Source organism: Hemibagrus wyckioides, linkage group LG06, assembly GCF_019097595.1.
Source record: "Hemibagrus wyckioides isolate EC202008001 linkage group LG06, SWU_Hwy_1.0, whole genome shotgun sequence".
In the NCBI taxonomy this organism is placed as follows: Eukaryota; Metazoa; Chordata; class Actinopteri; order Siluriformes; family Bagridae; genus Hemibagrus; species Hemibagrus wyckioides.
In genome coordinates, this window is record NC_080715.1 from 38,368,482 (window position 1) to 38,379,287 (window position 10,806).

At 39.0% G+C, this 10,806-nt stretch overlaps 1 protein-coding gene across 1 annotated transcript; it reads right to left on the reverse strand.

Moving 5' to 3' along the window:
• Positions 1-1,056: 1,056 nt before the first annotated feature.
• Positions 1,057-9,571, reverse strand: LOC131353851 (cilia- and flagella-associated protein 57-like). The gene is made up of 18 exons (XM_058390925.1): positions 9,253-9,571; positions 6,776-6,943; positions 6,097-6,419; positions 5,600-5,808; positions 5,290-5,440; positions 4,985-5,137; positions 4,714-4,853; positions 4,191-4,356; positions 3,932-4,042; positions 3,659-3,781; positions 3,343-3,513; positions 3,037-3,198; positions 2,712-2,864; positions 2,510-2,603; positions 1,948-2,243; positions 1,692-1,799; positions 1,382-1,549; positions 1,057-1,167 (listed from the first exon to the last, which is right to left on the reverse strand). Exons 1-18 carry the CDS (start codon positions 9,569-9,571, stop codon positions 1,057-1,059), a joined length of 3,126 nt encoding a protein of 1,041 aa, XP_058246908.1.
• Between the last annotated feature and the right edge of the window lie 1,235 nt (positions 9,572-10,806).

Consider the following 10,806-nt stretch of genomic DNA (forward strand, 5'->3'; position numbering starts at 1 on the left):
TCAGGGAAGAAATCGCCGCCATTGCTTGTTCATGTTTACTCTGCAACTCTCTAATTTGTTCTGTTAGATTAGCCACACTGTGGTCATCATCTGGGGCCAACATGGTGAAATCGAATAATTAATTTTTTTTTTTTTTTTTTTTGACACTGATAAGTGCTCAAAGACCTACTGGTCTGATGTAACAGTTGCTGAAAAGTCCATCCAGCTGATAAGATCTTGCTGTCTCTGTGATGCTTCACGATGATCGATGATCCGCCCCAGGAATCTTCCGTCCACTCTTCACCACTACCGTATCATATACTGCACTTTACATTACACACACAACAACACTGACTCTCCTAACTCTGTTGGAATACCCCACTCCTGGTACCAAAATGTGGCCGTAGGAAAATAAAACACAGGTTCCACAAAAAAATCCGATGGGGTTCACAATTTATTCCATGTGATTGGTTAGGAGTCTACATTTCATTTGTATTTAACTGAACAGAAAAGGGGAAAAAAGGAAACAAATAAACCAAAGTACAGCGTCAGAATTACTTCTGTTCTAAACAATAAATGACTCCCATTATAAATGAAGGAAAACACAAATTTGTCCTTGTTTCCTTACCATAATTAAACAGAAAGAGCAATAATTCCAACACTAACAATACTAACAATACTAACAATACGGTAGTGGCACTTTTTCCCGATGTTCCTAACGGTGTACACTAATATAATCACCCCTGCGCTACCAGGCCTCGTCTAAACGCGTGGCGCATCAACTTAGCCACACTCGCTAATCAACACAATCCTGTGTCAACATCCAGCTCCCTGGATAGTGTTAGAATAAACTCGTAAAAGAAACCGCGACCACCTGTAGCTTACTCTATAACTTCTTAATTGCACGATTGCGCATGTGCACGTACACGCGATGACGTCACCCACCAACTCTTAAAGGGGCTCTCTTATTTGTCTGCAGCTATATACACATCAGTAATATTGTGAATATCCAGACCCCCTCTAAATATCACCTGGTTACAGTATATTAGTGTAATAAAATATATTCATCTTTCTTTGCTACTTACTGCGGACATGTGCATCGGTCTTCACAGTCCGGCTGTACTGTGTCCAGTCTCGGTAGATCTTGTTCATCTCCTGGTAGAGGTCGTTTGTTGGCACGGCTCTCCTCTACACACATATGCAAAACCATGTCAAAATTATTCAGACTGTTAGCAGGTCAACCTATGAGCATACAGTATCCAATTCTGTTTATTTATTGAATAAGAGTTTGTTCACTTTCGGGATATTGAGCCCAGAAAGTCTTCCCCTGCCTGGTGATCATTCTGTTGCTCCATGTATATAATAATATTACCTTTCTTCATACAGGTTAACACCGAGTTACATTAACCAAACACAGTATTTGCTCGACAAGACCTCGAACTGCTCCCTTGATGTAGCGTTTGTAGAGTTTAATGAAGTTCTCCTTCAGCATCTTCGGCCGTTGAATGAAGTCTGAGCATGTCTGGATGTCGGCCTTCATCCTGTCCACCAGAACCTTTAAGTTTCTGACCTGAAGAACAATGGCAACAATGGTTAAATTCATCAATAATATAAGTAATAACAGTACTTGCTAAATTATGGCACTGAATTAACAAGGCATTTATTTTAAATTATTATTAATCATAAACAAATCATATTGTGGTACAACAAACCCTCTGCCTCTCTGTACACAGCTCATTTCCCTTCACTTTCAGCTTCTCCTTCAGTTGGTGAATGACCTCCTTGTTCCTGCTGTTGTTCTCCTCCATCTCAGCCTTGAGCTAAAATCAAAACAAAAGTTTGTACACGCTTCCACTTTCATTTAATTTTCACTTATTAGGCCTTAATTTATTTGTTACTCAATTCTAGCCTTTCAGTGTAGATGCTGTATAAAAACTAAAAGTACTAACTGTATGTTAAACTCCTCACCTGTTTGAAGAACAGGTTTTTTTCTTTAATCCTGTTCTTCAGTTGCTCGATTTCGGTTTCAGCCGTTTCTCCAGTCGGCCTATTACGGTCTTCGATCAGTTCATCCAGCCGGTTGTTGATGGTGATCAGAGGTACCTCGTTCTGTATCATGTTCTGTTTCTTGTCCATGATACAGAAACTACTGTCCTCTTCCTTACGCAAATTCTTCCCATAATCCTTGTGCAGCTCGTCTAATTTCTGTTTTAAATCCTCCTGGACCTTTAAGGCTTGAAATGTCTCCTCTGCATGCTTATTTTCTAAGAACAAAATTAGCAAAACAATTTACACCACATACTGTTTTAAGCTCCGAAAAATAAATGGTATTATTTTATTAATAAATTGTTCTACTGCTGCTGAACTTTCATGTGCCATTCAGTAGAGGAAAAGAGCAAAACATTTTAGTAGACTCAATGATATAATAAACCTTAAAACCCAAACTCTGTGTTAAATATGAACACACCAATCTGTGCACTGGAAATGAAGATATAGTGTTCTAATGTTTAGATATAGTGAGTGTATTTACCCATATCTTCTAGCTCTTTAGCATGTTTCTCCCTCATCTCAGTCAGGGCCTTCTCCTGAGAAATCTTCCGTTCTTCCTTCTCAATGTTCAGCTTCTACAATGAGACCATCAATTTCATCAAGACATTTTTGTACTTATTTGATATTTGCTATTTAAAAATACATTACAATCATAGACAAACTAATTCAAGAAAAAGTCCAACCTCAATTTGGGATTCCAGACCCTCTATATTCTTGAGGAGTTCCTTCTGGCTTTCTTCATGCTTTTTCTCATAGTCAGTTTGACTCTGATTAAGCTTGCATTCCAGCTTCTTATTCAACTTTATCAAGCCATGAGCCTCAGGTATAGTCTGGTCCTGGATGATGACAGAGGTTTAATACAGGAAAATATTAAAGGCTGGACTTCAAAGCAAAGCTTAATCATCACTGGACTGAATTAGAGACACTGGAGCAGCAATACCCAGTGCGTTACTACTAAAAGGGAAACATCATTTCATCAATTTCAAAGTTTTAATAGCTCATATTTACCTTTTTCTCTAGAAAAGCCCTGGAACAGAGGACCTCCTCAGTACAGCATGTTTCTTTCACCGTGCTCAGCTGATGTCCCTCCAGGTCAGTGATTGTCCAGATGAGGAGAGAGCCATCCTCTGAGGCAGTCACCAGATACTGATCATCAGGTGTGACAATCATCTGTATACACAATGAAAGTTCAAAAAAAGCCACAAGAAAAGATAATTAAATAAACTCTGTGTTCTCTCTTGCTTCCTTGGCTCTTGTTTTCTGATATCAAGATCTCAGTCTTACAATGCACATCATAATGACACCAACACGTACTTTGGTGATGGGACCAGAATGCGCCGGATACTCTGTCCAGCAGCTCTCCTCTAAGGGGTACTGCATTACTCTGACAGTACCAATAGCAGTTCCAACAAAGACTGCCTGCACTGAATGAGTCATGGAGATGGCTGTGTAGGCTTTGTCAAATGAGGCCAGGTCTCTTAAGATCTAAAATAAAAAATCCACATTGAAATCAATCAATTTCTAGTACAGAATATACAGTACATGTTCATGTCAACCTTTTGTTCATTATGTGTTGTGCAGTTGAGCGGTTCAGAGTCCAATATTCATATGATGTTTCTTTTAAACTCACCTCTCCGTCTCGAGACTCATTTAGTGTGCACTCGCCGCCTAGAACGCTCCACTCATAGACTGCACCATCTGTCCCAAATGACACCAGATGACGGTCATCTTCACTCCACTTCACAAACTGCACCTAAACGGTCAAAACAGGTATATGAGTCATGGATATTTATTAACGGTCCTAATTATGTTTAAAATATTTTTATTCCCACTTTTTAAAAAATCTGTATGCATTTTTGAATCCCCGTAACCTCATCTGATTCGAGGTGAAGAGGAACCTTACCATGTTAACGTGGCCATTAAGGTCCACTTTGTCTCCTGTTCTGATGCTGATGATACTAATCAGGTTGTCTCTGACTGCGGCGAACATGGTGCCATCATGGTTGAACACACACTGTGGACACATAGGAATTGACTTCTTTAAACACTTCTTAAATCGTTAAATCTCTATCCACATGTCACTTGTTGCTTTGTTTCACTACTGTGCATCTGCATAGAAAATGTTACAACATGTATATGAATACAGGTAAGTGAGAACCCACCTCACTGCAGTCCTGTATGTCGAACTCCTGAACAGTGCAGAATTCGTCAACCAACAGGTTCATAAGGCAGACTTTATCAGAGAAGCCTACCAGGATGGAGAGGCCATTTGGGTGCAGTGAGATGCAGTTTGGCTCTTCGGGGAACTCCTTATGCAGCTCCAGAGAACTGCAGAAAAAAAAAAAACATAACTCCACCATACAGTCAGAAAACCATCACAGTAAATCTAGCACTGTGGACATTTTGGTAGCCATGTCTGATAATACTGTGATGGTTTTGGAATAGGCACATGGAGAACCAGTTGTACAATGACTGTTCATAATATACAGTATGATATATTCAACAGTTCCCAGAAAACAGCATCAAACTGATATTATCTAGGCAGATTATGATATGATAAAATATTATTTTCAATAAAAAATTGAGACTGTATCCCTAGGGAACCAAGGAAGTTGTTAAGTTCTTGTAATCATCGTTGGTGAACTTTAGTTTAAGTCATGTAAATAAAACATTAAAAGCTCCTACTTGGTCTTGTAGTTCCAGATGCGTACAGAGTTATCCTTTGAGCAGGTGGCGAAGAGATGTTTGGAGGATGAGACTGACAGACCGGTGATGCTCCCCGAGTGAAGTGAGTGGAACAGGTACTCGAAGTTGGCCTGCTTATTCTGGAAAAATAAACACTGGAGTCTGTACAGTGAACTTGAGGCCAAATGGACAAGACACTTTTATTATACTAATATAACACAGTGCTTTCTTTATTACTACATACTCATCACAGTCTTAGTTACTCTATTACCTGGCTAATCTCAACAGAGGCGAGGTTGACGTGGTAGATCTGGCCATGCTGTGTGCTTATGGCCAGCGTCTCCTCTGAGGGGCTCAGACACATTGATTTGATCTCCTGCTGTGCCGACAGACTCGGCTCATTGCTGCACGGGTCCTGAGGAATCTGCAGATCAGAAGGACACAATTCTTAGTGATTATTTGCACTCAGGCTCAGGTAGCTTCGTCAGCAAGACCCTTAACCATGAATTTGCTCAGCTACATCACTTTCTAAACTGCTTTGTATAAAAACCAAATATTAAATATGAATGCACTCACTCTTATTTCTGCGACCTTCATGTAACCATACTCAATCTTTTCATAAAGGCAGACTTCCCCCAGGCGGCTTGCATAGGCAAAGCCTTTAGAGTATGCCATAACAGCAGAAATACACGGCAATACAGCTGTAGATGAAGGGTCGTTCTTCGAACTGTCGAGGGAGGTAATGTGGAGCACAGAGAATTAGGAAAAGTCCCCAGAAATTATACTTTAGGGTGAAACAAGCATTAAAGTGTTAAAATAGAACAAACAAGAGGATGCTGAAAAGATTCTCTGCATTTATCTCTATTGCTACCTCATCAGACCGTACAACTCTCCATCCTTCAACAGCTTCAGCTTTCCCGTTTCCGTCCCAAAGACTATGCTATCCTCAGACAGCCACGCATGGGACTTGTTGTTTTCACGGTCCATCTTAAATGTGCTGATCTTTTTCAGGCGGTCCTTCTCCAGCTGATAAATCGTGAATACGTATTTTCCGCTCACACAAATCTGTGTGTTGTCCACTGGATTAAAGCTGACCTGGGATTAAGTAAAGACAACAGTCACTATACACAATCACTTAAACACACAACTGTGAAGCTATTAATGTGAAAAGATGTCATAGGTTCATGACCATGAGATAAACTTTTTTGTTTTCTGTACACACCATCAGCTGATTAAAGAATGAATAAAGGTGATTAATGGAAAAAGTTTTATTTTAATTTTCTGGATAGTTCTATGCATGCATGAGGTGAAGAATCTTCAGTATTTTGTATTATAAAATCCATTTGTCTTCACCTACAACTACAAGACATTCAGAGTGTTTACCTGACTGACAAAACCAAGCCTTGTGGTGTCCACAGTGGCAATGACTTCATCTGTCTCCCAGTCCCAATAGAAGAGGATCCAATCCGGTCCTCCACCCTGGCACAGCAGGTACTTGGAGTCGGCAGAAAAAGCCATACAAACGAACTCCTTGACGTTGAAGTCGCCTCCTCTCAGTACCTGCATCTTGTAGCACTGGTCACTTTTTATGTCATAGACAGAGACTGTGCTCTGCACTCCACGCTCTGAAACAGCCAGGAAGCAACGGTCGGAGCTAATAGCAAGAGCCTTTATGGCCTGTTTTTCCATTTGGTATGGCATTGCTCCTGTGGGGAAAAATCTGGGTGTTAGAAATATACACTAGGTGTATTTACCATGTAAAATCTAAAACACTTGTCTTGTAAACTTGCTTGCTTGTTAACATCCTATACAAAAATACAGAAGCAAACTTTCAACACTTAATATTTTGTGATTGAGTAAAGAGAAACAATACAACAGGGCAACAGTGGGCCTGACTGATTTATATTGAAAAGATCTAATGGCTGCAAAAGCACTCTATAAAAGTAAAAGGAAAAAGGGTAAATATTCATTGTAGTATCTATTTATCTGTCAGCGTTTGGGTTAAATGCTTAGGTTGTTTTGAAAAAAGTCATGCTGGAAGTAAAGATCTTAGCAGGCTTACCTGGAATAAAATTGGTCTGTTGCTGATGGACATTATAGAGCACGCAGTTGTTTCCACTAGGGAAAACAATGGTTTCCTCATCCAAAAAATGCAAGTTGTTTCTTGCTTCCCGGCACAAACCGAAAATGTGGTGAGGTTCGATTTTTATTCCCAGAGCCACTGGAATATCTGAGACGAAAGTCGAAAAATTACTCTGAAATAGAAAAAGGAAACATTACTTATGTAAATAAATGTGGTTGTATATACCCCAGTTAAAAGTCAGTCATGAAGTGTCAAATGAAACAGTATTTGCAATAAACACCACGTTTTTCAACAGAGTAGGGTTAGTGGCAGCTATGATTGACATTTTTGGCTGAATGGGATAAAATCTTCAAAAACATGTTTTTTTAAACAATAAAAGCATGATAATAGCTTAGAAAAAAAGCATCCTGCATTCTTCAGCAATTTATGACCCACAAGACAAGTGTGAAGCACTGAGATGACTGGCAGGAACCTGACTGTAGGAATCTCCCTGCTTACTCCATCCTTACTCCATTTGCATCCAACATCACTGTGCAGAGTTTAGTCTTGAGCTTTTGAGTCGACTCTCGATTATGAAATACACTTTGTGAATAAGGAAGCCTAATTCTACCGGACTCATTTGCAAGAGTTCAGAGGAACACCTTTTTTAGGCTTATTACTCATTGTGTAGTGTAAAAAACACCAAATGTGGGAAATCCAGCTAATTGATCAGACTCACTAGTGAACAATGTGATACAGAGACAGAAAACACATAATCACGGTTTACAAATGTGCAAATCAAACAATCCAGGCAGAAGAGATGATTATAGGAGACAATCTCTGTCTTTAAAGAAATAAATCTTTAGCCCCAAAGAGAAAGATGGCGAGTTTTATATCGCGGTGTTAATCACTATCTTTGTTAAAAAGTCTTAGTAATCATGCACGCGAGGATACAAGAAGTAGATTAAATGTCAGTCATTATTATCGTTGAAGTAGAAAATGTTAAATGAGTTTGAATATTGAGGAACTTACTTCAAGTATGCTAGAAATCATTTCCAATCTTGTTTGCTCTCCTTATATCACGGTAGAGTTCTGAGGAAATTTGCAGGTTACGAAATGATTGGTGGCGTAGTTTTTTTTACGTAGTAAAGCGGTTTCCTAGCAACGCAGAAGCCGATTACGAAGACTTCGGATTCGATTTCACTGACTTCACTGACCTTTGACCCTTTTTGACTCTTGTATCAAATCAAAATTCACCACACCTTTTTTCCTTTTTATGTACCCCTTTGTCACAGCGGTCAGTCAGTGAAACACATGAAGTGATATGGTGCCGTTTTTCTAATTCTATTGTACATTTCATCCGTCACATTTGAGTCGGCTCTGAATCAAAATATTGATTCAGGTAGACAGAGCGTGTAGCCTTTATTTCATACAATGCAGCTTCACCTGCAAACAAGGTCCAATTTAGTTACACAAATGAAAAAGAGGGGTTTTGTCATTAATAAAGAATACACTGTTAGCAATTTTTGTAAATCACAGTATTTAACTGTAAAATGAACTTTATTTTACTGTAGGACAGTTATACAGTTACATGCTACTGTATTGTACAGTTGCATTATGGGAAACATCCCCTTGGCGCCATTAAAATACAGTATTTTTCATTTACTGTAAATCGACATACAGCAAAAAAACAAAACAAAACAATGAGCCTAAAGACAGATGCAAGAACCTGACAGCTGCAAAGGTGTGTACAAATATTCCTGCGATACTTCTATATTTCTCTTATATATTATTATTTTGGTTTAATTTATTAAAAATAAAGAAAAAATAAAACTTGCGTCTGTGTCACTTAACGACGCGCAGCGACCACACTTTATGGTGTAGAGGCGAGCTCAGAGAGCTAGAGCACTTTGTGGTGGAAACTTAACTTCTGTGAAAAAAAATTCATATTTCTTTCTTTTCATTCCTTTTTTAGAATAATTTACCATTGAAGTATGATCATAAACGGGTCTCTGTCCTGAGTTTGAGCACGTTGGGTGCAGGTGCGTGTTCATGTGCACTGTTAGCCGACAGACCGAGCTTTTGTGGGTTTAGTTTGAGTCGTTTCGTTGTGATTTGTTTAATCTCTATATAATCGCTTGCTTTTAATTTATTACCCCAAATAAATGTACAGCATGCATTTATTGCTGGCGTAGAACCCGCAATGTTCATATGCAAACACTGTGGCGTGTCTGTGGAGACACTATATGCCTTTGTTAATCATGCAAAAGGGCACATAAACATGGCGGACTTATAGTTAAGGTATAGGTTATAGGTATAGGTAGTAGGGTTGCACGATTCTTGCTACATGGGAAGCGTTTGTCAAAAGTCTTTATCATTGCCTTAAATCCCTCGTTTTCAGCAGTGTTGACTGGAGCCGCGTCTTTAGCTAAATGACACGCAATAGTGTTTGTTATCTCTTTGTGCATGCTGGGAACTTGGAGGGTATGGCGATGCTCTGTACAGCATCTGAGTTTGTGTGGTCTGGCGGCTGGTGTTTTGAGGTGTAGCTCCCTTGTCTTTCATGGTATTTTGAGGTGTAGCTTCCTTGTCTTTCATGGCATTTTGAGGTGTAGCTCCCTTGTCTTTCATGGCGTTTTGAGGTGTAGCTCCCTTGTCTTTCATGGTATTTTGAGGTGTAGCTTCCTTGTCTTTCATGGTGTTTTGAGGTGTAGCTCCCTTGTCTTTCATGGTGTTTTGAGGTGTAGCTCCCTTGTCTTTCATGGTGTTTTGAGGTGTAGCTCCCTTGTCTTTCATGGCTAACTCATACTGTATTTTGTGGTGACGTTTGAGGTGATTGTAGAGATTATTGGTGCTGCAAAGCACTACTTACAAATCATGACACTTTGCGCATCGTCTTCGGGTTTAAACCCGAAAAAGTTCCACACTGAAATGTGCTCCTTTTTTTCTGTACCAGTACTGGTACATCCTCACTCTCATCGTCGCCACCAGGATTTTCCACACTGTGGTTCATTTTTATTTTCCTCTTACCGCTACAAATCCATCAAGTACTGACTGACTCCGATTGATTAGCTCTGACTGCTTTGTTACACGTCATGTGAGTGATAGTGGAACGCAGCCAGTGAGGGAGAGGAGAGGAGTGATCGAGATTTATGATTGATTGGTGAAATAATAAAGAATAAAGCTTATTCTGATTCTGATGATTCTGATAATAGTGTTTTGTTATTGTGTGAGTGTGATCAATAACGTGTGAAAGCAGCATGATCTGAATGCAGGTAAATGCAGGGAAGCAGCTGTAAGGATGCAAGGCCTTCTTGACACCACATTTGTAACCTCAACTGGCAATGGCTGCTGTGGTAGAGCACACTGATGATGTGTACACATTTGGGAAAATTGATTTTATTTTATTTATTTATTTTTTGTGTGGGGGATTCAACTCTACGCAGCAAAAAATGGATGCTGGCGATTGAAGGCAATTTATATTAAATTAAAATGCTAACATTGTCTTCTATGATGTGTAAAACAAACACCTCTGTTAAAATGTCAGGATATTTAGTTTATTGTTTCATGACCTTTTAAGACGTTTACATTTTCATTTGTTAATACAGCTAAAGAAGTTCATCCAAAAATGTAACTTGTGTCATCAAGACTTTTGTTCATCACAAATGAAAATATTTTTATCATTTCTTATCATTTTTGTTCATCGTCTGATAGTCCACTCAACCAAAATATTCCAGTTCAGAAAGTGTATGAAGACAAATAAGTAATCCATAAGATTTACCAATTTGGTGTCTTAAACCTCTCAAATCATATGGATTACTTTTATGCACTTGACACTAAAGACTTTGGATCACTGGATAGATAAAAATTCAAGAGAGAATATTCTTCAGAGTGAGTAAGTGATGACATTTTTTTGTCTTAACACATCAAATGATCTATATAATTCTTTCTCTTATGTGAAGGTTCATTATGAGGATAAACCCAGACAACAGCAAGTGCTCCTCAAAGTTCCAAGTCAGCAAAAGAAGTGG